Genomic DNA, 27,938 nt, shown 5'->3' with positions numbered 1-27,938 from the left:
AATACTTTTTGAACTATAATTTGTGTGCACTGAAATTACATGTAGATAGTAAAAACTTAGAGAAGGTGGAGAAAGTATTTATTTTCTATCCCTCCACCCCCCATTTTTTAAAGAAAATATTTTTCTGGTTTTTCTTCCCGCTTCTCTCTCCAACACACACTTGCATTTTGGTAACACCACATGGTCTGTTGCCTGACATTGGCCAAAATAAGCTGTCTTCTGCAAAGATCACAAGAATGCAGTTGGAGGGAACTGAGACTGTCTTATTTGTGGTCTTGGCAGTGCTGAGATGATCTTAGAGGTCGTTTCCAACCTAAATGACTCTGTGATTCTATGAAAGGTATAATCTACGGTATGAAAAGACATTCCATTTTTTTTTAGCGAATCATCAAGGTTACTATGGACTAAAAGACAAATAGTGGGAATTATGGGAAGTGTACTTTGTGAAGAATGTCTAAATCCATATGCCTGCCTGGATGGGCTTTGGGCAGGTTTCCACACGTGCCCATGTTTCTGAACAGTTCTTCTGCCCAGTCCTCTCAGGAGGATGGTGACTAAAAGTGAAACCGTGTTGTACCTGTGTTAACTGTCACCAGGTTAATGAACCATTATACTTCTGATGGACTTTGTATATATGCAGTGATTTTGTATATTCTCCAGCCCCCTCAGCTGGAGGCCAGGGGCAAAACAGTGGGGGAACTGTGAGTCTCTGATTTAGGAGCAAAGGTTGAACTTCTGAATTATAACTGACTGGGTGAGTGGAGCTGGGAAATGTGCTGAGCTATGGCAGGTATCTCTTTGACTCTTCTAAGCCCTTTAGACACCAGTTCTGTACTTTACCCCTGTTATTTTTTCCCTACAATTAAATATTTACCTCATAGAGGGAGGAAAAGATATTTTAATACTTTTTGAAAACGTGAATTCTAATTTCGCTGTGCCAAGGGGACTTTAACAGTCATCACCTGATCACTTTCAAGAAAATATTACTGAAATATATTTACCAAGTCTGTTAATTCATTGCACCCCCTCCCACTATTTATTTACAGATTTTGTTTTGCTTCTGTTTCTTTGAATAAGAGCAGTAAATAAACAGTGTCCTTTCTGAGTAACGGCTTCATTTGAGCGATGTGATTGTTGAACAGATGGCTGTGTGGATGTAAACTGTTCTTGAACTTCATGTTTAGTGTACTAAGTATCTGCCTTACATAGCGTCCAGTACATATTAGTGTATCATTAACCTCACTTTTAGTGCTACAGGGACTTTGTTTTCAAAGGGAATATTGCAACAGTGCTTCCTGCAGAAGTGTGCTTTTGCTTTCACATGCTTTTGGTAGTGCCCTTAAAGGAGAGATTTGCAGCTGGGATGTAAGTATTACTTGGATTGTGTGGAGCAGCTGTTAAATAAAGTAGCACAGATACTGTAGTGAGCCACGTGCTGGAGAATGTCAAGATGATACAGTTCTGAAGAAATCCCCCAAAACTCTTCTTCGATGTGCTTGTTTCACAAGTCTGACCTGTTTCCTATTTGTACTAAATATAGCACATTCTCCCATAACTGATTAGGAAGGAATTTCTAAGCATCTCAGCACGGGAACCACTGTGTGAGCTCTGTCAGGCAAACCCAAAAGTTTGAAAAAAGGAAGTACAAATATGATGTACCAAATGTATCATTTAGTATTTCAGTTGCATTAAATATGATGTACCAAATGTATCATTGCGGTATTTCAGTAGCATTAAATATTCTATAATTTGGCCCACAGGCTCAAACCTGGGTGCTTGTCACCTGAATTAACCACAGACAGTCTCAACCTTCATAGAAAACTCAGGGGCAGAAAGTACAGCAAAGATTATCTAGTCTGCTCCTCTGGCCCAAGGTGAGATCTCTGTATCTCTGTCATACCTGATAGAAGTTTGTCTGACTTGTTCTCAAAGACCTCCAGGGATGGAGATCTCTTAAGATCTCTGCAGCCTCACCAGACAACTGTTCTCCCAATTTCATAAAGCTTATAATTAAAAAGTCTTTCTCTTAACATGCCATCTAGAGCTTCTGTGCTACAAATTAAATTGTCCCCTGCCAAGTACTGCTGTGTACTGTGAACATGGAGAAGAGATTATTGTGTAGCCCTGCTTTCTCACATGAATTTCAGTTCAAGGTAGCATAAATGGCTGTATTTAAACAGTAGACATGGTATTAAATTTTGATGGCAAGGACTGCAATTATGTGATAAGATGGAGCCAGGATCTTTTTGGAGTCGCAGCAAATAGGACAAGAGGCAACGGGTGCAAGTCGGAACATGGGAAATTCCAGTCACCTGTGAGAATTCTTTTCTTTCTTGCTTTGTTTGCTTTTTGGTTTGTTTGTTTGTTTGTTTGTTTGTTTTGATATCAGAACAGGTTGCCCAAGTAAGTTGCAAAATCTTTATTCTTGGAACTACACAAAGCACAGCTGGATGAAGCCCTGCTCTAACTGGAGCTGCTTTGAGCAGGAGCACAGACTGCATGACCTCCCCAGCCACATTCCTTTCAGCCTAATTTGTGCTGTAGTTCTCTGCAACATAATTTTTCATCCAGTGTGTGCATTCACAGAAGTTTTTTTCAAAATCCCATTAACTTGCTGAATATAGGTAGCTGTTCTTACTGAATGTCCCTCTTAAAATTAAAAAATTTTAAGTTTTATTTTTACTTTAATCAAAATTAAACCTAGTGTCTTAGTTAATGATGTGCTTTTCTATATAGCATGGGGGTTTTTTATATTGTCATGGTTTTATTTTACATTGACTTCATTTCCTATGTATGTTATATAAGTAATGTCTGCTCAGCCTGTGTGTGAATTCCTGCTGAATACGTGTCTTAGAAATCAGAGAGAGGGACTCTTTGTCTTTTGAGAGTCAAGGGAGATGGATTCCTACTGCCAACAATGAATTTTTGAAAAACCTGAGTAACTTTTAAAAACTGTTGCAGTTGCTGCCTGTAGCAACAAATGAAAGGCAAAACAGAAATGGGTTTGGAATTTGTATAAACAAGATTTCTCCTGTGGAACCTGAAGATGGGTCTTTTTCTCTTCAGCAATGATGTAGAATTTTGTTGAAATGGAATTTTATAGGTCAGTGCCTGGCACCTTCTGGTTTCCCAGGACCCATTGTTCAATTGATGGTGTTAAGAGCTGTATGTGTTGTGGAAAGTATTTCAGGATCATCCTCTCTGAGGTCCTGGTGAATTCCATTGTCATCCTGAAGATTTTTAGAAAGGATGATCCTGAAACATTGCTTCCCTCTCTACTACTTTAGTTCTTCAGAGGAGGGATCTTGAGCAGGGAACTTTGTTTCAGGATGGGTGAAGAAAAAAAAACAACAGGGCTTTTAAACCTTGCTTTTTTTGACTCAGAAACCCAGCAAGGAGACAGATGAGAAGCAGAAGTGTGATGCCAGATGCTACAACCTGCCAATAGAATATAAGTTAAGGTGGAAATCCCACTCTGTCATCCCATTCCCAGTGTGTTGTCTGCTTTTGCACACCTTCTGCATCAAAAGGGTGAATTTCACCTTTATTTTAAAATTTTTTTTCATATTTGGAGGAATTGACAAGTAAAAGAGAATAAAAATTATTTCATGTGTGTGAAAATATTTTCACTAAAAGACAATGGATGTGTAGTACTTTAGAGAAAAGAAGAGTAATACGACAGTTAAATTCTGTTCTCTTTGGCTCCATACTAGACCTTGTAGTAATAAGTGATGGCTGCATACTGAGAAGTGAGTACCAATTTTTATTCTTTAATCAGAGCTTTACGATAATTCCAGGAGAAAATTCAGAAGGGAGAATTTTTGAATTAACTCTGCAAATGGTGTGAAGAGAATTTTTTTAATTATTAAGTCGATTTTGTCATTCTAGAGACTTTCACCAAGTTTACAATTCCCTGTAAAGGTGACCTAGCAGAAACTTTATTTCAAATTATACCTCTATGTCTGTCTGTACTGTCTCCTTTGAAGTGTTCACCCTTGCACCTTGTCTGTTGTTCTTTTGTTATGAAAGGCGACTCTGGATACTTCCCAGATTTTAGGAGAACACTAGAGTTTCAGAGAATGTTTGTTTTATCTTTTCTTTCTTCATCTGACAAATTAAATATACATTAATGACTCCTTGGTTTTTCAAGAATTTAAATGGATAAACAAATTTTTAAAGTCCCAGTGCTGAACTTCCAACAGAGGCAGTTGTCTTTCCAAATGTTAAATAGTCATTGACTTTAAATAGGTTTATTTTTTAAAATGCAAACCTGATACAGTTTAACTAAAAGTCCCTTCCTGTTGTTTAACTTTTAGTCCTGATTATGAAGATGCCATGATTTCATTAGTTTTCTAGTTACTCTTGTCTTCCGGGGTTGTCATGACCTGATTTTTTTTCATGTCAAAACAAGCAGAGAAAAAGGAGGATGTGGAACGAAAACAGAGCATTAAAAAGCCAAAATATTCAGAGATTAATTGGTTATTTGTAGAGATACTGAGCTCACCTTAAACTCCCCCCAAGCCTGTCTTTGTTAATCTGTGGTGGTTTTTGATTTTTCTGATTAGTTAAAAGTTAGTTAAGACTAATCAGTTTTTTACAATGATGGCCCTCCCTTGTGTTATTTCCATCACTGCTTTTAATTACTCGGTTAAGTAGGAAAACCTCACTTAGACTATGTGTTTTTTAAATCCATTTGTCTCATGAACACCAGCAACACTGGACTTTTAGGGGGGTTCTGCTGGTCATGTATTTCATTGTCTGATAGTACTTTTACCTGAATTTTTCTTAGTGCTATGCTGGTTTCCTTAGACAAGCCTTGTTCATAACCTCTGTCTCACTAATCTAGTACTGTTTCATTAGGTTTCCAGATGTATAGCCTCCTGTTGGTTGAGTCATTTTCCTCAAAGTATTTGAAAAAACAAAAGCTTATTTCACACATGGATTTAATGCACCTCAGTGTGTCCCACTCACTGCAAACAGGTGAGAGATTACACCAGAGATGCTTTAGCCTCACTGAGAAGGGAAATCAGCTGGAATACATGCACATGCTCACTGTGGGGATGAACTAGCCTGCCAGGTATTTCACTGTGGATTTTGCTTAGCATTCAAAATGTACTATATCACTGTTCAGATTGAATGAGATGCTCATAATTGTTAAATGAAATGCAGCTGCCTTAGTTGTGTTGAAAGGTCAAAGCTAAGGCTGGGAACACAAATAATTTTCCAGAACTAGAGGTAGCAATGCCTAAATGTGCTCCTTTGTGCATCCAACACTTTAATCTGAAACTCTGAAATGATTTCTACAAAGCTAGCAAACAGAAATCCAGGAATAGTGCTGTAACTGTTTCTCGGATGAATAAATCGGGATACTGGGGTTTAACGGCTTGTTGAAAGTCCCTGGGGGTGAATCAGTGACGATCCTAAAATTCTGGTGGCAGGTCATCTTCTCTCACAGCTGCAGGTGGGATGAGGTGATTGAAGTGCACGAGTGTATCCGTGCCACATGCAGATTGTTCTCCATCAGCAGCTCCCAGTGCAGCAGGACGGGCGGTCTGGGAGAGGTCTCCACGCGTCTGTCTGCAGTTTCTGCTTTGTAATGAGCATTCATTCATGGGCAGAGAGATCTGAAATGTCTGGCAGTCGTGGCTGGAAGCTAATTCTTTGTTCACGGAGATCTGTGTTTTAATGCTGTTAATGTTTTCATTTCGTTCACTTGTTAGGGCAATAAAAGAGATTTCATTCTTGGCAGACAGACGTAACCCTCACTGAATGAGAACCTCTGGCAGTCTAAACTTTAGGCACCCAACTGCTGAGAGACGGTGGCTGTTCCCAGCTGGTGTGAGGCAAACCAGGGAAGAAGGCAATCCCTGCTCAGGGTGCTGTTGTGGCACTGTCTGTGCTCCAGGGGGTTATTCACACTGGGAGCCAGCCCTGTGCCTGACTGTGTAGGTGCAGTTAGGCTACAGGCAGGAGCAAATTACAGCCTGGAGAACATAGCTAGTCTACCACTGAATAAATTAGCAGAGATAAGAATCATGCCTGAGCCATGGCATCGTGGGCTTGTCTCCTGGGTCCCGACTGCCAGGCTGCTCTGCTGCGGCTGCTCCGGCGAAGTGAGACCGCACAATGGGCACAGCTCCAGTTATCACTGCAGCCTCCTCAGTCACCTGATTCAAGTCATAATCCTGTCTCACACTCTGCCAGACTTCCCCTCCACACCAGCCTCGTTGCATATGAGGGCACAAGTCCATAGGATAATTCAGGTTGAAGGGACCCCGGGATGTCATCTAGTCCAACCTCCCGCTTAAAGCAGGTTCGGCGATGAGGTCAGGCCAGGTTACCCAGTGAAACTTGGAGTAACGAGTTGCTAAAGGAATAAAAGCTAATTAAAGCTTCATGAACATGTCACAGGCAGGAGAACTCACAGAGAGTGGGAAAGGGGAGGAAAGGGGAAATCTGTTCGCAGTTTGTTACAAAAGGAGCAGAAAGACAATACTACAGCTGGAAACCTTTTTTTGCTTGCATCAGCAAGGATCTCAAAGGGGATCTGGCAGGTAGGTTTCTATCCAGAAACTGTTGTTTGCTTGGTAAGCCTAAGAAACTATTCAGACTGCTGTGACACTGTAAGAGGATTTTTTTTTTTTTTTTAACTGGTGACATGAAGTGTAGCTAATACAGAGTCACTGGTATTCCTTCAGTGTGGTGAATAACACACTACTCAGGCCTAATTGTTGCACAGAATCAACTGTGCTTTGTTGAGGTCAGCTAAAGACCGGGACTGTTGAAAACTGGTGGGATATACCAGGGAAAGGATTACTTTATATGTATCCTATGCCCTTGCCTTTTTTTTTTTTCTTGAGTGTTTGCTGGGGACTTCTGTCAGAGACAGGCTCAGAGAGAGGTGAAAGTTACTGTGATAGTGGCTCGTGGAATTACCATCTTACTGCTGTTCTCACCAGGCACTTGTGCCTGAAGGCTCCTGCTGTATTAAAGGCTTACTGGCTCTACAGTAAGATCATGTGCTTTTGTCTCAGTGATTTGAATATGGCATCATCTTAAAATACAAACTTCAAAATCTGCAGCAGGAACAGTACTGCTTGTGTAATGCCTAAGCAGTAGCTCAGACTCTGAATTGGGATTTTGTGTGCAAATGATAAAACACCAATAGCTCTTGCTGTCTGTTATGGCAAAGTGGAGCAGGAAGGAAAATATATGGAGAGTAAGATTGATTATATTGAAGAGAAGAAAGAAGGATTTGCATAGTTTCTGTGTTAGGACTTAATATCCACATATATCTTCAAATAAGCACATTGTAAATGTTCTCTGGGGCTTTTTCCTATGCAAGACGCTATTTATGGTTAAAGGTATGGAAGGACCCTTTCATATTAAAACTTCCTGTTCTTTTGAGTTACCAAAAGTTAAGTAAAGAAAGGAAGATTAAAGAGGAAGGAAAGTCTAAATAGATTTCTGTTTCTGGAAGCAGAGACTACAAAACAGCTTTTCAAGCAGGGCATAAATTATGCTTACAAATAAGCAGCACAGTCTTTACAAGTCTTGTGTCTCAGAGCTGCTCAGAGAAGAATTTTGCATGTAGAGATTTAGTTATATTTGAAGTCTCAATTCCTAATAGGAAAATACCCCCAAGCCACTAGTTCCTGCATACAGATGGTTTTAAAAAAATGGGCAAAAACCCAACCAGCAAAACAACAATAAACAAAAAAACCTCCCATAATACAAAACTGTTGACACATTTTGAATGTAATAATTTCTTTTTTAATTAATACTGCATTTAGTTAACTTCATAGGTATTGTAATACTTAATATAAATGTTTATAGCTTATAAGGGTTATTATATGTGCAGAGAAAAGAATAAGATTTGTGTGCGTTTTCTGCTCTGAGATAGTCTTTTAAATCAGACAAATACGTGTGACTGATACTACTCACAGAACAAGGGAGAAACACCCTCCCTCACTTAAAGTTGAATCAAAAACTGGTATTGAAGAATGCCGAGGTGTAAGTCAAAGGGAAAGAAGTAACTGTGACAGTAGAACTTAGAAGTTGACGTGGTGAATCATTCATTTATTATCAAATTTTGGAAATAATTTTTTTTTCTTGCTTCTGTTTTGTATTTCCTTGCTCAAAGTACTCAGATCCTGTGAGATAAAATTAATTGTCAGGAGATTCACTCCGGGCTTGCATGTTACTTGATAGTTTGTCTAGTATTGAAAACAGCAGCCAGAATTGTGGTGCGTCTGTGAGCTGGACTGTTATCACCTTCATTCAGAAGATGGAATTTGTCACAGGGGGATGAAAAAAGACTAGAGTTTGACTTAGCCCACTTTTGAAAGTTTCCTTAGAAGTTTGGTGTGGTTGGTTAAGTGTCTTTTCTATATGAAGAAAATAGAGGTTGTGTGGATTTCTCAAGGACAGATTAGTGCCATTCAGTTTCTGTCCTCACATAAACCATTTTCAGCACACACATCTATCTGATCACTTGATATTAAGCAATTGTACTTAAAAAGTGAAAAAGGATTGCTTGCAGTTTAAAGATCACTGCTTCAGTATCACTAAGTGTAACTTGAAAGTTTTTAAGAAATTGCTGTTCCCTGAGGATTAAACTGTGTTCATTAAAAGACCTTTTTCCTCAAGAACATGATCCTAGAAGGACTGTTAACTAGTAAACCTACCTGCTTATTTTAGGTTACTAGAAACAAATATATCTTCAAGTTGAAATAGGAATAGCGACCTAATGAAAATAGTAGCTTTCTGCATAGATAGGTGTTACCCAATTTAAAACAATTACTCTTATCCAAATGCGTTGTTGACACAGCTAAAATTTGCATAGGACTTTTTGTTCTTGTTCTCCTTTCCCACTCCTGTTGAGCAGGATAGATTTCCTACTCCAAGAAAAGCTGGAGTAACTTTATTCTGTTTTAATAAACCGGGTTGCATCAGGAATTGAAATTACAAAGATTGTACTGTAAAAGATAAACTAGGTAGCAATAGTATCTGGCAACCACTGAGAAGGGTGAGATGGGGGGCAGGTGTTTCCCAGAAAATTTTAGTCCAGGGAAGAAGCATTTGCAGATTGTGAAGCCGAAAATGTGCTTACATTAAAATGTGTTTGAGAAGCCTTACGGTGAAGTTGCATCATCTTTTTGGGCAGATGGTCTTGGCACAAGTAACAGGAGCTTGGACAGCGGTCCTTGGGTCTCTGAGAGGAGCTGACACCAAGGAAATTCAAGGGCAGAAAGTGGGCAGGAAAAGAGCTTGCCTTGCCTCTGGGCTCAGATGTTCAGCTGAGCTGAGGGAAGAAAGGAACATGTGGCTGGAGTGAGGTGAAGCCCTGCCTTGGTGCTGATTCATTTCAATTTGAGGGTAGAGCTGACGGAGTTCAGAAGGTCATGGTGCAGGGCTGGTGGTGTGTAGGACCTTGGCTGTATGGAAAACTGGGCAGTTTGAGCATGGTGGACTGTGGGGCTGTGGGAGATGACAAATCCATTGGAATTGGAGCTGTGCCTTTGAAGGAAGGCTTGCCAAAGAGGGCAGTGTAGGGTTGCTAAGGATAGGATTAATCTCTGGGATGTGAGTTGAGTTCGCTTTATCCAAATTCTGTTCTTGATTCTCCTGGGGTTTTTTGGAAGTGCACATTGAGGGCTGTGATGTGTTCGTGTTCTGCTCTGGTGTTCTTGCCTAGGTTTGCAGGCTGAAAACTGCTCATCTCACAAGCACAAATAGGTTGGTTTGTGAAGCTGTGCTTTTTGAGGGCTTTAGTCTGAAGTGTGGAATATTGTTCCTTGCTTCTTCCTCGTGTTTCTTCTGCCAGTTGAAGCAATTGTTGCCATCTGTCCTGGATTTATTTCCACAGCAGCTGCTTTGGGAATGTTTGAGCCTGTGTAGTCCTGTGGCTTTTTGTAGAATAGGGATCTTTTTACTACAACAAGAGAAGAGAGCAAGCACTGGGCTTTAATCTTAAAATGAACCTTTGAAAACAACAGATCTCGTGAAAGGAATACAATGCCTAGGTGCAAATTAAAATTAAGGAATTTGAGAATGAAAGGAAACATTTTCTTTATGTGCTTTTTGTATTCATCATAGGCTTGTCAAAATGAAGAGAAGAACCATTCCACAGAAGAACTTCGCAAGTCTGAAATCCAGGAGGAACTGAAAAAGGCAAATAGCCTTCCTAGTCTGACTCCTGGAACCAAAACAGCAGATAAAGACAAGCAACCCCGAGAAGGTTTTTTTCATTTCCTTGGAAGCTTATTTAATATTGCAACAAAGTCTTCTCTGGTGGAATCTAAATCCTCTACCTTCCAAGATGGACCCAACAGATGTGAAAAGGATTTACGGAACACAAATACTTTTCCAAAGGATGTGCAGCCAAAGCCTCCGAAAATTGAGGAGTCTCTCTGTTCTACAGCCGGGATAAAAGAAGATTTTGTAAATAAAGGGACTGCCACCTTAAACAATATTGGGAAAGATATCTCACAGGATCTGCAAGGAGGCTGGAAACAAGCTGCAGATACACAGAAGTAAGTTTTGTAATTTGTTATTGTAATATAATTATATTATTATGTTTGTGTGTGTGCACACAGAACTACATTGTCTAAGTTCCACTGACTGTATGACAAATGTCTGTCATTTCTAAGGATGGTTGGAGTGTCTCTGGCTTGACTTCATGCAAAACTTTAGTAGCAACTATCCTAAATAGACTTGGTGATTTTTACTTTTGTGGTTTTTTCCCCCTTGTTCTTTGGGATTTTCCTGTGATGTAAAGAGCGTTATGTAATTCACTCAATTAGCCCAAATATGGAGCATTCTTAACAGTCCTGTAATATTTCAAAATAAGCTTTAAAAAACCCCCAACAATTGGTGCCAAGGGCACTGTTGTGTTTCAGAGTAGCAAAGTGCAAACATTGGCTGTGGTCTGCGCTGTAAGTTACGAAATCTCTTCTGTCATAAAAATAGGCGTTTGTTTTCCAAAAACATTTTGTAGCTGTTATGTTGAAAATTAGACTACATGTGGGGCAGCACCACATAGGTTTGGAGTTAGTTATGAACGTACACCCATGGTGCCTGTCCAGTTTTTGGTAGGTTGTTCGTGGGCAGTGGATCTGTAAGTTACGTTTACTCAGATTTTCAATATGACCCAGAACATTTATTTAAAATTTAAGCCCAAAATAACAATTAGGGGTAACCAATAAGTCTGTCACAGTGCCCCTGCTTGTACTGCAGGATGGGAGGATGTACTGAGAAGAAACAGCTTTTTTTCTCTGAAGTTTTTAAACTAATTTGAGTTGTGCTCGGTGTATTTATCAGTGTCATGTGAAGTGTTTGTTTCATCTCCATATAGGAGGTCAGAGATACCTGAAATAGCTGCTTATTGAATTCCACTTCCATACTGGGGATGTCTCCAGCACTATTCAGCAGAATAATTCGAGGCATTTGTCATTCACCTTCATAATATAAATGTAATGGCTGATCAGGATAGGGGATACAGCACCTATTTAGGTGAAATTAAAACTGCATTTCCACCAGCACCCTCCGGTGCTGTTTGTAATTACTAACAACAGTGGTTGTGTTCTCACGAGCTGGTTTGGTCTGTGACGTGGTCGGCTGGGTTTTATTACAGGCTCTTATCGTAGTCACACATCCGACTGTGCTTTTTCCAAACCACACGTTGCAGCTCAGCCACCACCACTGCTTTGATCAATACAGAAGCAAATTTCTCCCCTCAGCTGTTATCTGCAGAGGCCCAGCAGCATTGTGTTATTTGGTCTAGTTCTCAAAAACCTGTTGGACAGGCCGTGTTGCTGCATCAATCTCTTGCTGCTGTTTGCCCAGTTTGCAGCATCTTTGTTTGCTTCTCGTGAACTCTTCAGGGTAATGTAGATTAATAAATTTGACATCAATAAAACTTTACAGTGTTTGAAAGGTGTGGGTGTGAACTCACTGAGGTGAGCTCTCTGCTCTGTGCAAGCGTTTTTGGGTCATTTTTGTTTTCTTGAAGTCGAAGTTGTAGTTGGGCATTTTCAACTGACCATGTTCTGACATTGTCCTGTATTGTTAGATATATCTGCCTAATCCATCTAGATTCTTCTCATGTCTCATGGCCAAGCAAGCATAAAAAAATGTATGTTGCTAGTTTGGAGGCAAGAGTAAGTTGGCCTATGTATAGAATGAAGTTTTTCTGTGGAAAATGACTTTTTTAAATCGGAAAAAAAAATTATATTTTTTTCATTGAAGCTGTTGCAAGTTACAGCAAACATGAAATCAGTCTTTTTTCAAAAGTACGGTGTACATTCTGCCCTTTTTGGCTCAGAGTACTAACAAGTTTGACAATCTCTGTGTAACTTCTGTTATGTTTTTCTCTGCCTGACCACACAGTGTGAACTGTTTTTCTGAAGCAAATGGTGAAGACAAATTGAAATGACAATGCAAAAGTATAGGTTTGCACTCATTACCTTTTTAAAGTGTTTGAATCAAGGATACCTCTTTTTTTTCTTTATAGGTTTGCTCTCTTTTAGTTTATAAATAAAGTTAAAGGCATGTAGAGCAGTTTTTTCTTTTCAGTACTAGCTGGCTTCTTTACTAAATATTAACTAACTGGTATTCATTTAACAAAGTTAAACTGTAAAAGCGCTCCTGATTGCTGCTGGTTTGCCAGAGAGTCTTGTAGGAAGTACCAAGTAGTTGGAAGTGGGTACTGAAAGCACATGACTAAGGATGAGGAGAAGGGGGAAAATGTAGCGCAAAGGAACAGGAAAGTGTGGATACCATGAAGGGAACAGATGATGTGAACCTAATTGCTTGAAGATTGAGTCCTAAAAGACATATGAGACATGCTAGTGAGCCATATAAAGTCAGAGGCACTCTTGATTCCATTGATTGTTATGTTAAACTGCAATTTTAGTGTTTAATGTAGAAGCAGAATGAAGCAGAGGGCTTTACAAATCCTTGAGACCACTGCATTATTAATCTTACAACAGTTTCCTTGGCCATGAGGAACATGTAAATGAATTTGTTAATTCTAAGCTGCTGTGAAATATTACATTAGAGATTATCTGTGGTTAGCAAGGAGGTTGCAAAAAGTGAAAGAGGGATGTTGTTAGGTTGCACAATCCCCACTGAGTTGTTAAAAAAAAAAATCCCAAACCAAACAACCTTTCAGATCTAAAATACCCACCAAATAGTCTCAGATGCCTCTATTCAGACAATCTTATTGACCTCTTATCCTTAAAACAATATTTTACAAAATACAGGGAAATCAGACTGCTCTGACCTGTCAACTGAGGTTAATTTTAGCCTCAGTGGGAGGCCTGGCACTTGGTAAAGATTCAAGTTTCCAGGCCTTGAGCCAAGGAAAGGGGAATTCATGAGCTCAGTCTGTGGAGTACGTGTTTGTGAGGGACAAAATGTGTAGGTCACGTTATTCCTCCGTCACTCTGGCTGGTTGGCTCAGAGGTAATTTGTACCCTAAAGGCTTCTGCTCCTTTAATCTCCACAGTGGTAAGTGGTAAAGGAGCAGCACAGAGGACAAAACCATGATAAATTTGGCAAAGTCTCTAGACAACAATTGCTGTGGACAGTAACATCATAATTGCAGCACTGAAGGTGGGTGAGGAGAGTTGGGTTGGCTAAGTCTCCACTAACTGCATCCCTTAGTCTTATATTTCTTGAAGATTTCCTTGCCTTGAAGAAGCAAAGAAGTGAAGTGAAGCAAGCAGTAGCCTTGCAGTGCTCTGTGAAAGGTTAATGATGGAGGGGTAAGGCTGGTAAAAGATAAAATACAGTTTTAAAGTAATGCTTATTTGGCTTTCAGTGGAAAGAAAAATGCAAAGGAAGGTATTTGCTACTAAGTGGAGAAAAATCTCTTACTTAGGTAAGATGGCAGCTTCTGTGCAGAATAGTCCCCTGTGGCAGACTGGTAAGGGGAAAAGTGAAAAGTTCATGTTTAGTCTTAGCCTTTGCACTCCTTAATGATGTTAAAACCATACCTTTGACTGATGAAATAAGCCCTGAATATAAAACTGTGGAACAGTGGGGATGCACTTCACTTAATCTCTTATTGCTGAAAGTTTACATGAGAGAGAACAAGATTTCATAAAGTAGGTGACAAATATAAAACACGGATTTGCCCCTGTTATCTTTCTTTCCTATAATGTAAAATTCTTTCACTTACACATCACTAACAAGCAACAATTTGGCTTCAAAATTGAGACTGTTTCTCTAAGACTCCTGAGAATGGACTTTCTGCAGTACCTCCCTCTGAACCCCACAACTGCAAGGATTTTCTAAGTGTAGGTAGAAGAGGGGAGGGGGTGATTTCTAAAGCAAGTGCTCAAACCATCCTGTTTTTACCAGGAGCCAGGTACTAGTAATAGTTTAGTGATATCATTGCAAGCAGTTTAATTCAGAAGGGAGGTAGCCTTGAGGAGAAACAAATTTCAATCTATTGACAGTTTTCCTATGCTATACATTACTGACCTTTGTGAGAGGATAGGGGGGTTTTATTTATTTTGAAGTCTAGTAAACCTGTTGCTACATATCTAGTTGATGTATATTAGCAATTAGTATTTCCCACCTTGGTACTGTCAAAATATCCTACCCTTTTATTTTCCTCTGTTAGGAACACATCTGATAAAATCATTGGTGTTTACATAGTTCTGGTTAACAGGTCTGTTCCAGAGCTTGTCGTTCTCCTTTGTGTTACTGGTCAGATGCAGGCTCGTGGTGATAAAGAAACACAGCCCTTAATTTGTCTGATGGATTGTGTATTGTGGTTTTGACTCCCTCGGTAGTAGCAGTGTTCATCTTTCCCTATAGATGGCTTTGGCAGAAAATCAAGAGCAAATGAGTGGAAATTAAATCACTTAATTCCAAGCAAGGTCATTCCTGAGGAACAGTGGGGAAGCTGCTGCTCCTGCATTTGTTGAAGTCAAATCCATCTTGTGGTCAGAGCTGTGTCCTTCTCTGTAATTGCCTACTCAGAACCTGTTGTACATATGAGACCTGAACTTTTAAAACCATAGATGTCTATCCATCTTTGGAAGAGTCTGTTGGGTGACAACAGTAAGAGGAAAAAAAGAGCACTCTGTTGATTGCTTCCATTATAGTAATACCTGTGAAAAGGTCCCCATTGTGAAGACAAATATATGTGGTTATCTAGAGACAGGAGAGACAGGTGCTTCCCCTTGTGGTAAGAGATTGCCTTGGTGGTGCCTCTGGGGAACCCCAGGACAGCTGTGAGTCCTGGTGCCTACAAGCACTACTGTTTATAGTAATTAACTAGATCAGTTAATTTTGGTCTTAATTCCCTGATTCAGTGTGCTACACAGACACTGGAAGCAGCACCAGGAGGAGTGGGAGGCAGAGGTACACCCACCTTGGGGTGGGGAAGTAGGGATGGAGGAGAGGGAGGCAGTAATTCATCTTTCGATGGTTTTCTGGCTTCTGCCTTCAGAAACTGACCATGGAAATACAGTGTTGTCAAGTTGCTGGTGCTCAGATGGGCTGGGAGTCATTGCAGAGAGTGACCTGCTTCTGCTTGAGAGGGATATAAACTCTGTGGGTAGTTCCACCCTTCTAGGACAGCCAAATACAGCCCAAAATTGATTTAGAAGGCTCTCCTGAGGAAAGGGTCAGGGTTATCCTGCCCCTAATTCCGTGGAGGAAAGCCTTCATCAGTGATTGCAGGGGTTTACCCCAACGCCCATAGAAGGATTTAGTGTTAGGTCTCTGAATCAGAGGGTTTCATTATTCAAAAATCTTTTCTTTCAGACACATCTCTATGCACACCTTGATTTGAACAAACTACCCTTCATAACAGTACTCACAGACTCTCAGATTTTGATGAGAGCCCAAGCCTGTGTGAATCAACAGAGACCGTGTCAAGACAGGTGCTGTGCTGAGACTTAGAGCCCCATTCCAGCAGTGGGGTGGTGAATTCCAGGGCTGTGCTGTAGGAGAAATGCAGGCCCAGAAGCATTTCTCTGCCTGCCAGAGAGGGTTACCTGCCCAGGGCTGGGATGTGGCCCAAAGGAAAGGTTCTGATTGGCACCAAAGCAAAGTTTTTTGCGTTTCTGAAGAATGAAAGTTCGTATTTTAAGAGTAATTCTTAGCAGATGCGTGATGCAAAGTTGAGCTAAATTAATTAGGCTTAACATTAATTCACTGGATTGTTTCTTTTCCACTGAACTTTTTCTTTTGTAGGATTGTTCAGCCATGCAGTGGATTCAGTTGAGAGACTTTTACTTAGAAACTGCATTTTACAGTGTGATTTTAAAGTTACAGAGCTACCTGCAGTGTAACTGTTCAGGACTTCTGGGCCTTTACTTGTCAGTAGGAGCCTAATCCTCACACCTTCCTCTTTACTGTTGGTAATCAAGAAGTACTACCCTAAAGGGCAAGGGGAAGGAAATCATTCCTTCCAAGGTCACAGAGACTGTGTTTGCTTTTATTAAAATTGTCATTGGCTCTTAATTGTCCTTCTTGAACATTAACTTTGAAATTTCCTGCAGAATCAACTGTGTGCAAATCACTTTGTTCAACCAAACTTTTGACCTTTTCAAATACACATTGTGAAGTCCCAGGACGCTGAGTATTTCAGACTGCAGATTTAAAGCATGAAGATATCCCTTCTGGCAAAAAAAAAAAATGTTTTCTTTCATCTAAGTTGCATATAGCCACTATTCAGTTAGCCCACAGTGTTTTAGTTTTCAGTATGTCTTTAATTTTTCCCATTTATGAATGTCTTACATGAGAGCAGAAACCAGCTGGCTGGCTAAGTTGGATTCCACTAGAAGATTTTTTCAAAGTTACTTTAAGACAGGTGTTTCTAGACAAAGTACCTTAACATAATTTTTAAAAATGTTGTCAGTTAAGTATTCAGTGGAATAAAAGCTAAGTGGAGAAAAATTAAAATAAACAACAGCGTAATTTAAAAATAGTCAGAGAGGGCAGACAGGAACCACAAGAGACATGCTGATGCAGATCAGTGGTTTTCAGCCTGTAGCCTGCAGATCTCTCTGGTAGTTACTTCTGTGGGGTCAGTGAGAAGAGACTGGGGGAATCATGCACATCTATGCTTGTAAAAGCAGGAAAGTGCTGGACTGGGGAGAAGATGCCTGGAAGAGTAAGGTATGAGTTAAAAATGGTCATTTCATGCACTGGGAGAGCCACTGTGACACTGCTGAGCCTGAGCTGCTGAGCCCAGAGCTGTGCAGTGCTGGTGGTTTAAGGGTTGCTGGATGACATGTTGTGCAAATGAAGCTGTGCTGCCTGGGGACTGAGATGCTGTATCAGGCTTTATGGTCTTCATCTTTCTTCTTTCTTTCACCATTATTGTATGGTACCAATGTGAGGATTGGAGGGGTTGCCATCTTGGTGGCATACACTTGGAGAAGATGCAAACAATGGATGCACTGAGATGAGGCATCGAAGGTGGTGTGTTTGGTCCTGCTTCAGGGCTTCAGAATCAACAAGACTGTTTTATAACTAGTGCCACTTTTGGGCAAGTTACTCAAGATGTCTGTCACATGAGATGTCAGAAGATGTTCCCCTCCCCTCCTTGAATTAGTCCCCCTTTAACTTTTTATATCTTTTTTTGCAATAGAAGAAATGTCTACGAGCACCTACTTTTGACAAATGTAACGTAACTCGTGCTGACATCCTCTCTTGTTGCTGTCAAAGTCTTTTGTGAAACTGAATCAAGGCTTTATAGGGAATTGAATAGCTTCCTGTGAAGATGGGAAAGAAGGAATCTCCCAGTATTTTAAATATATGACAAAATGCACGCTGGGTTCTTTGTATATTCAGGCTTTCATCTGCATCCTCATGAGTTGGAAAAAAAATTTGCGAAGAGTTTTTAAGGTAAGTTCTGAACTGACATATTCTTTTGGTTATCAGAAATAAAACAAGTCTCCAGTGACACTTTTAGAAGATCTTTTGTGACACAGCCTGTTTCTAAATGTGTCTCATATAGACTTACAGCTGAATTGCTGCTGCCACACAGGCAGATGGGTTTTCATTTTTTAAATGTCTTATTGTTGCATGGGGGTGTTCAGATTGAATGCACTTCTCTGTGCTCTAAAAGTAAATGCACTAGAACTAAAAGGTCTGTTGGCAGAATTTTTATAATAGGCTGAGCAGCAAATTCTTTACCAAAGGTCAGAGATCCTGAAGTTGTCATATCTGTGGAGGAAAGGTTGGTTCCTTTTTAATATAGCATTCACTGCAGAAACTCTTGGTAGGGGCGGGTCTGCAAGAAAGCAGGGCTGTGTTTTGGGAGGCACTGGCAGAGTCTGCAGGCTGAGGCTCCACAGCTGAAGCAGTGCTGCTGCCAGTGCTAGTCAGGACTGGGTTTAAGCTCTACAGGGTTTGGAGTCTTGCTCAGACTTCAAATTGATCAATCAGAGCAAAAAATTCCCTCAGAAGACAAACAAGAGAGCAAAAAGAATTGGGAGCAACGAGAAAGGTCTCCATGTAAGCAGAAAGAAACTTCTGAGTACATTTTTTTTTTTGTCTGACCATGTGTAATAGATGACATAATGATTTGGTGGGATCCATGGCTCAGATCAATGTAGATATAGAACCTAATCATGTTCTCCTTGGCAATCTTCTGTAAAATTTACCTGTTCATCCCATATCTGGATGCTTTGGAGTTAAGAATTGATGAGTTCCTGAGAAAAATCTGAAGGCAAAGTGGGGTGTGAGAGACAAATGAAAGGACACGTTCCCAGTTTCTCTTGGAGCACTGCTTCTCCCCACGTGTTTATACCTAAATTCTGAATTTTTCCCACTGCATATGAGACAAAATATCAACTATGAAATGAAAGACAGTTAATTGTCATCAAGCCATTTATTCAAAGTCATGTCTTGGTTTTGGTGGAGATGAGTGTTTGGTATCCCTCAATACCATTCACGTGCTCATTTCAAACATGTCATAGCAGTTTACCTATTCAAGAATCCATAACACTTTTTTTTTTGAGAATTGGTGCCAAACCTGTGTTTGTTCTTGTAAAGAAATTGTATCTGGATTCAGGACACTTGCAGACCAACTTTTATTTTTGAGGTTGGCCAAAGTATAGAAGAGCTGATGGATTTTGTAAAAGCTTAATAGTGATTATTTAAAGCAGGAAAGGTTACTTAGTAAGGTTAATTCTGAATAAGAGCATGATCAGGTCTTACATTCTTAAGACTTATTTTTAGTATGACTATGACTGATGCTGAGTGAGTGTAGTGCACTACCAAGCTCCACAGATCCTTACCCTGGCATTTTTAGGACCTGTGGAGCTTTAGAAAATATTTTCTAATGTAGAGGGAAGTTTTCTGTGAAAAAGTGGAAAATAATGATTTTTTTTTCCTCTCCTATCCTTTATTCAGTTGTGTTTTGTTTTTTTTCCACTCAGAAATGTATATGTTTCTTTGAAGGGATGTGAATCCTGAAAAGAGCCATTTTAACAAATGGTGTGTGTGATGTTTAGTAGCTACCACTGTTGGTATCTCTGGAAACCAAACTGGTGGTATAGAAGACTAAAAGTAGGCATCTAACTTGGCAAGTGCTTGGGAGTTGTGCTATTTATACACGACTTTCCTGTTTCTTCTATAACTTAATATACCTGGCTGACAAACCCTTTATTGAGATTCTGCTGTAGCCTTCATCAGAGATTACAATGAATTTAATCCCAATATAAATTTAATTTTCAAGTTCTCTCAAAGTCTGAATTCCCATATTCATGTATTTTGGCATTAGCCTAAAAGTACCTCACAGCATAAAACATGCATATAAATGACCGTTTATATCTCTCTTTTAATGTTTATGAATATGAATAATTTCACTTTTAGTTCACTTGTACTCTTTGTATGTCCAAATACTGCACAAGGAGGAAGTTTACTTGCAATTTTAAATAGTATTAATTTCCCTCTTCAAAATAAAATTAATATTGAAGTAAGAATCTCGGCCTCCAAAATCTTGACAGAAAAGAGATTCTATTTTTAGATTTGTAAATCCACTCCATTTTTATATTCTTCTATATCTTTTGAGAGAATCCATACAGACAAGATTTGAAGTTGCAGTTACTCAATGATACTCAAATGTTTCACTTTCCTTAGTAAATTTATTTTTTATTTGTCACCTCAATTATTCATTCTCAACTCAAGAGCTGTAACAGCTTCTCAGCAAATGTGAACTAATGGGAAGGTGCAAAGAGCTTTTAAAAATGCTGTTAAAATATTTTTTACATATTGCAATGGTTTTATATTAGAAATCAAAATCTTAGCCAACACTTTTTTTTGTTGTTATTATTGGGTTTTTTTCCCCCAAGAGGCTCTTCTGAAATGAGAATGACCATTGCCCAGGCAGGTGAATGGTTACTTCCCAGCCACCAGGTTAGCAGATACAGGGCAAACTTTGAAAAGGTTTCTTCTTGGTTTAGGGGGAGGCTGACTGGAGTTTAGGCACAGTCTGAGCTTCTACTTTGTCCTGAGGTAGAGAATGGAAAAGCTGACAGTGACTGATTTTTACAAGAATTCTTTAGCAGACCAAAAAATAGGGGGAAAAGAGAGAAGCATTAGAAAGAAAGGTAACTGTGATGTCTGCTAGTTTTAAGAAAGAGGAAAAACTGCTTCTTCATAAAATTGGAGGTGACAGGCTCTGAATTTATTCTTGGTATTATCACAAAGAGCAGGATCAGGGTCACAGTTCTTCCATGGCAGTTCTTTTATTTCTTAGTTTTTGCATTCAGTGCTTTTTACCGCTAAATTTAAGAGTAATGAACGTCTAAATCTACCAATTCCTGGCTACATTTCTAGGCTTCTCATTTTGGTATTCCTTCCAGCATTCAGTCTTCATTGTTACCTGATCTCCATTCACTTTATTTCCTTACTACCCTGTGGTTCAAAAAAGCATCCGCTGTTGTGTACTTTATTTTTTTCCCCACATTTTTTGTTTCTCTTCATTCTGTTTCTTAACGCTATGTTGAGAGCTTGGGTAAAAATTTAAATTTCAATTCCATATTTTAGTGAACATTAGTACAGTGCATTTTCTTTTGTTTCAGTGTACAGGCCCGCTTTAGTAGGATATAACATCTTCACAAAAGTGTGCTTGTTTCTGTCACTGCAAATGTTGACCTGTGACATTTGTAAGTGGTAACTCTGTTGTCTGGTAGAAAACAAGTCAGGGAAGTTGGTGATAGCAACATCTACTCTTTCCTTGTAGTTTAAGTTGGCTTTTCAGTAAAAGGTGTTTATGTATCATTTGTCCTACAAACCCATATTTAGCAAGAGCAGAAGAAGGAGTAAAAACACAATCTACAATTTGTGCCAACCTGTGTGGCTAAACAGTACTGTTTACATGTAATCTACAGTTTAAGATAAGTTTAAGTTTGTAGATATAATCTACAGCTTGTGTTAACCTTTATTATCATGCAGCTGTTTAGATTGTCTGTCCTGTGCTGACAGTGGTGATCCTTGTTACAGGCAGACGCGACAGAAGGCAGAAGCACCCGCGGTCACTTATGCAACATATCGAGGTTCTGCAAGGATCAGGCAGCTGATGAAGAGTCAGTCAGAAACTACTGGGAAAGGAGGAGAAAATCCTGAGAATATAAATGTTTCAATGGTCAAAGAAAATGGAGAAATCCAAAGAACTCCCTCTCTGAAATCAGGAGGAGATGAGGGTGAAGATCACCAAGGTGATGCCGTATTAAATCCTTCTGCGGTTAGAGGGGAAAGCAAACAGTCTGGTAAAGCTCAACATTGGTTGGGTAGAAGTAAACATGAAATAACTGCAAAGGCCACAACTTCATCCACTGAATCCTGTCATGCGCCAGACTTAAGACATGAACATGCTTTAACTGCAGCCAGAGTTAAAAGGACGTATTCACTAGATTCATTATTGTCATTTAGCAGTAGAAATGGTGAGATCCTGACCAATTCCACTTCCCGGGTTACTCCTTCCCTCAAAGTGAGTTCTGCAAATGATTTGACTGGAAAAGAAGATGGACTGCCAGGAGAAGCAGAAGCTCTGTTTCAGACAAACAAAAATGCCACTTTTAACTTTGGTAAAGAAAACAATTGTAGTAAAGCAGCTAATAAGGAGTCCCCGAAAGAAATACAGGATGATTGTTTACATTCACCCAAGTCAATAAGTAAGACATTTAATGAAGAACTACAGGTGAGTAAGGGAGGATTTTGCTGTAATCATCAAATGGAGAATCACTCAGAGCGATTGCTGGGGGTCCAGATGCTTCATTTCAGTACCACTACATTTCAGCAGGAAGCAGATCAGCAAACTGGTAGTGCAAACAAAGACAGTGATCCAAGAAAAAGTGATACACAGAAAATTGTGGCAACTGTAGAAAGAGAGCAAAATCCACAGGACTTTCCTGCTACTGTTCTTTTACCTTTTAACGAACACATACCCCCTTCACTTAGCATGGAATCCAACAGAGAAAAGTGCATGGCCACAGGTGATCTAAGGACTTCAGTGTCATCTACTGGACATGATGAAGGCAGAGTCATGGGCAGGGAGACTTGTAAAGAACTGAGTGACTTAGGGAAACCAGTGTATGCACAAAATGGTCACAAGTTAATCCATGTAGAGAATTCCAAGGATACGACCACACAGCAGACTGGTTTACCTTGTCTAGAAACCGAGGGTGTGGAAACAATGAAGGTTTTGTCTGAGGTTGCAGTGGAAGACGTTGCCAATGTATCACCATGCCTATGTGTGTGTCAAAGTGTGAAATCTAATTTGGGTGAGATGATAGCACCTCACTCTGTAACTTCCAAGTCTTCTGTTGAAACTGGAGGCTGTTGCTCAGCTTCCTTTCATCTGAGCTGCAAGTTCAAAAATAAAACTATGGGGAAAAAAGAAATCATCTTGAAAGATGCCGGAGAGACACTTTCTCATCCTGAACTTGAATATGAGAAGAGCAAATCCTTTGAGACTGTAGATATGAGTCTCTCAAAAAACTCTATTCCTCTTCACAACCATGGTCCTGTTGCTCTTGAAAGTGTTCGAGACACTCCTACCAAGAGAGTTACACTCACAGAGGATGACACTGCACCTCACTCTTTAATCAGTCATACTCCTGCTACTTCTAAAACCAATAAGACTGGTATGACTGGGGCTGATCTTATTACTTCTGGGTGTGAAGATTGCATCTCAGAACTTACATCCCATATTTCTAAGTCACAAGAAAAAAATCTGGCAGTTTCTCATTCTGCCTTGAGACATGAAGGAAAAACTGTGACCAACCACTCTGCTTTCACCTGTGAAAAAGATGATGTAGGCATCACTTTTGAATCTCCACCTGTTCATGAAAATAAGTGTATTAATTTTTCTTCCAAGAAGGAAAACAGCAATGAGCTTAGGATATCACCCACAGTACTTGATTCTTCATGTGACAACCAAGGAAAAATGCTGCCTTCTGCCACTAACTCTGAAAATGGCCAGATTGCTGCTTCTGAACAGGACAGCTTTATTTTTCCAGCTGCAGAGTCTGGGAGAATAATCCCTGAGGACAGAATGAACGAGGGGACACCTTGCTCAGGAGACCCGAGAGCTTTGTGCCCACTTGGTTCTCTAGCATGTGAGATTATTCCACCTATGCTTGATAGCTCTGCTGATGGAGTAAATGCAGGGGGTGTTTGCATCCCCAGGCCCACTTCAGCTTCTCTGGGATCCAGAGAGGCCTCCAACCTTTCTGTTTCTGCCTTGAAGATGTCGGGCGTTGCTCAGGGGAACAGTAACTCTTCCAGTCACAGAGCTCGTGATGGGGCAGAGGAGGCCTTCACACAACAGGCTGACAGCAGTGTGTTGGCAGAGGCAATGCCATCACCCATCTGTCCTTCAAAATCTTTGGAAACAGCATCCGAGTCAGCCCGTGCTGGGACTGTGTGCAGGAATACTGTGGGACAGGGGATCCTTGGTGACTGTGCTTCTGCTTTCTCAGAAACCCCTCCTGTGACAGGTGGTCAAACAGATGCTGCACCTGCAGAGTCAGATGGGCTCTGTTCTGAGGGACAGTGGGAAGATCCCAGTGTGAAGGGACAAGAACAGGCTGCATTCCAAGATGCTGCTGTTTTGTTTAAGAAAGCTGAAGAAATTGTGAATTCGGTTTTACATTTGGCTACGGAGGAAATAATAGCAAAACAAGCCTTTGGTGTCTACCAGCCTTGTGGTAGCAAGGATAGTTTAGTAAACAGGGATATTCTAAGTTATCAGAATGCTGAAACTGTACAACTGGAAGCAGAAGAAATCCAGTCAGCTGTGCAGTCATTAAAAGATTTTAATGAGAGCAGTGGAGGAGCCTCATCTTCATTTACAGGAAATGAAAGAGTGGATACAAATAATCAAGATGAAAAGATACTCTCTTGCATCCCTTATAAAATTGACCTACATAGTGCATTAGCATTAAAAGCAAAAGAAACAGTTGAGGAAGTCATTAACTCAGCCATACAAAAACTGGCATCCAGTCAGTGGCAAGGCACTGAGAGTAAAAGGCCTTCTGAAAAGGTTAAATCTAAACCTGAGGCTGAAATGCCAAAGACTTTAAGTGTGGATACAAAGTTTCTTGCCAAAACACAGGAACCAACAGAGGTGAAGGAAACTCGGAGTGTAACTGTAAACTGTGAAAAGGCAGATTGCTCAGGTCCTCCTTTGCTTCCAAATAGTGTGGCAAATGGCACAGATTGGCCCCAAAGAGATGAAAAGATACCAAATAATGCAATTACTCATCAAGCAAATGGATTTCTTCCCACTGGCAGTTTACTAAGGCCAGAATCAGATACAGACACACAGTTCATTGTACCTGAATTGTCTGTTCCTGGAGAGAACAGTGAAGGGAAGCAGTGCTTCAACACAGCCTTTGCCCAAAATAATGAGAATCTGAAGCAGGCAAAAACGAGTGATCAGGACATGGAGAGAAATGACCAGCGTGAAAAAAACGGTCTGGACTGCAGTGATGACGTGAAGGAATCAACAGAACGTTTGGCCTCTTCTCCACTAATTGAACAGTGGGAAAACAGTTCTTTTACTATCATTTATGAAGGTGCTCTTCAGACTGAGAACAAATCCGTCTCAACTGATGATGTGCAAACGGGATCTCTCCCTTCTTCTGGTTTGCCCTCAGACAATGTGGATCATCTAACGTGCCAAAGGGAGAAGCATGAGCACGAGTCAGTCAGTCCCTGTGGGCAGGACAACAAGCTGAATGCAGCCACAGATGGCCGTGGCTCAGAGTCGTTCCTGAGCGTGGAGGCCAAGCGCTACAGGGTGTATCCTTTCTCCTTGTCTCCCATCTACGAAGACGACAGCTCCCAGGAGGACTTGCCTTCCACAGACGTGTCCCCGGAAAGCCGTCCTGGCGGAATATCCAAAGATAACACTGATCATGCTTCCGTGCTTTCCCTTCTCCAGTCAGTCTCTGAGCGCTTGCAGTTCACTGCTCGGTTCAGTGAGGAAGAGGAGGAGGAGGAGGAGGATGGAGTGGAGGAGGAAGAATCATCATATGAGGAAAACATGCTTGATGCTGAGGGAGAAGAGGACTGTCTTTCCACCCAGTGGAGAGAGAATTTAAAAACAACCCTTCAATCAAACAACCAGAATGGATCTTTGCTTCCTGAACAATCGTTTCTTCTTTCAAAAGAGCATCTTGACTCACAGGAGCAACCAGAACAGTTTCCAGATGTGGCTTCTCCCGGTCAAACACCTTGTAAATCAGTTCCAGAGAAAGCTGATGGTGCTTTAACACATCCTCCTACAAGTGTGTACTACCAGTACTTGAAATCTGCCAGCAATTCCTCTTCTGAGAAGGGGACCAGGTTTGGAAGCATTCTCCAGGATATGTTGCAGCCAAAGGTTCACTGGTCTCAAGACAACACCGTGCCAAAACTGGGAGAATTGTCAGCGGTAAGATGTCACATCACATAAAATTTATAATCAAAATTATTAGCCCAGATTCAAAATTGCCCTATTCTCCTTGCTCCCTTTTAATTAAGATTAATTCTTTTATCATAAAGGTAATCAAAAAGTAATTCTTTAGTCAAAAGTAATTAGGCTGTTTCATAGTTTAAAAAAAAAAAGTCTTCTGATAATTTAATTTTAAAAACATAGTGTTCTTGGTTCAGCACACAGATGAAAGTGGCTTAGTTGTAAAACAGAATATGTGAACAGAAAACATAATTGGAAAATATGCATAAGTTTCTGTAATAGCATAACATGAAATGCCCTATGTTAAGGGCATTTCAACTTGAAGATAATGAAACTGCCTTTTGTATGAAAATTGTTCTTTTATTTCTTTCACTTCTGGGATTGATAGAACTGTCTTGTCCAAAAAAGATACAAATATCTGCTTCCTGGACTACTTGATTGTTTCATCACAGTGTCTTCTACAAATTATAGCTCAGTTAGCAAGTAATATAGCTGCTTTGATAGATTAAAATTTCTTTTTTGGTTTACTTAAAGTACTGGCAAATGAGAGTATAGAAACAGTTCTTCCAATATTTAGAATTTGACAGTGCCACATAGGCCAAATATGTAGCTGAAGGAATCTTTCCATAGTGTTGGGAATACTTCAGTCTGTATTAGAGGTGTCTTCTGGGTTTTTTCCACTGGTAAGAAATGCAGTTGATTGTGTGCTGGGAAAGGGTAATACATTTGTAAAGGTTATAACTTCCATAATAGTAGTTTTTCCTTTCTAGCACATGTCACTTTCTGCTGATTGATTCTGTTAAACTATTGACACCAGCTCTGAATGGCAGTGGAAAAGGTCTTGGTTGTTTCTATTAGGGACAGTTGTGTACTTGTGTAGGAATAGTGGACCCGGAATGATCTGCCTGTGCTTTGTGTTGTAGGTGTTAATAGTTGTTTGTCATGTCCTTTTAATTTCAGAACCTCATTGACAGGGCAAGTCTCAAATACAATCCAAGACCAGGAAAGGTAAGCAGAATTTCCCATATAAGTCAATATGATACATGGAATAATTTGTTTTACCAAAGCTTTTGAATGAAAGGCATCTGAAGTTATTAGTCTAGTTTTATGTGTTTTTATGTATTACTTGCATATGTTTGGACATGCTAATAATGAGAATATATTATTAAAAATCCTGCCACTAGTCATTTTACTGTGTTTCTCAACAGCTGTTGTTTTCATTCAGTAGAGTGTTTCATAAAAGAAGAAAATGTGTAGCCTTCCAGTTGAGTGGGCACAAATTGCAAGCAAAAAATAACTGTCTCTACTCTATGTCGAAGTGGGGCCTCATTCATTGTATATTGTTTCAGATTGTTATTTATGATACTTATGGCAACAAAAGTAAACAAGAAGTTCATTCTGATATGCCAGATTCCTCATCGTGGAACTTTCCCATTGGAACATTACTTAGGATAATTAGAGGATGGTAAGAAATCCAGGTCATATTTAAATAGAGCCTTTCCTAAAGACTTGCATATGCATTTCTCTTGTATTTTTATTTCTTTCATTTATGGCACACATCCGATCTGCAAGAGCGTCTTTTTCTTTCTTTATAATTAGACTGATACCAATGAAAAAAAGCATGAAACAAGGCTTCAAATGCTGCAGTACAAAAAAAAATAAAAAATATTGTTTCTCCTGGGAGCTAGCTTCAAACAGACAGTTTCTGATAGAGCCACAAGTAAGTTTAGAGTTCTTGCCTGAAGTGCTGAGGCAGTACAGCTGTAATCATGACCAGAAGCATGTGTATGTCAAAGAAATTCTTTTTTTTACAGCTCAGTTTCATTATACAGTAGCTGCTGCAAAAGGACCATAAAATAAGCATTCTCAGTGCTGGGTTGAATGTACCATTTAGAGGAATGTGGATATATACGAGTACCTTTTAAGTTTGCAAGTGTTTCTGTATTTGCTTTGGGAAGCTGGGGCTGGGTCTTTGTCAGTGGTTGCAGTGAATGTTTCT

At 39.9% G+C, this 27,938-nt stretch overlaps 1 protein-coding gene across 1 annotated transcript in view; it reads left to right on the top strand.

Moving 5' to 3' along the window:
* Positions 1-27,938, top strand: part of CRYBG3 (crystallin beta-gamma domain containing 3) — an 84,774-nt gene that overhangs the window by 17,491 nt on the left and 39,345 nt on the right. Inside the window, 4 exon segments of the mRNA XM_032678435.1 lie at positions 10,099-10,535; positions 21,481-25,918; positions 26,900-26,947; positions 27,289-27,404. Of these exon segments, the coding sequence (XP_032534326.1) occupies positions 10,099-10,535; positions 21,481-25,918; positions 26,900-26,947; positions 27,289-27,404 (5,039 nt within the window).

This window comes from Chiroxiphia lanceolata, chromosome 2, assembly GCF_009829145.1.
Source record: "Chiroxiphia lanceolata isolate bChiLan1 chromosome 2, bChiLan1.pri, whole genome shotgun sequence".
Classification (NCBI taxonomy): Eukaryota; Metazoa; Chordata; class Aves; order Passeriformes; family Pipridae; genus Chiroxiphia; species Chiroxiphia lanceolata.
This window is presented reverse-complemented; position numbering and strand designations above follow the sequence as displayed.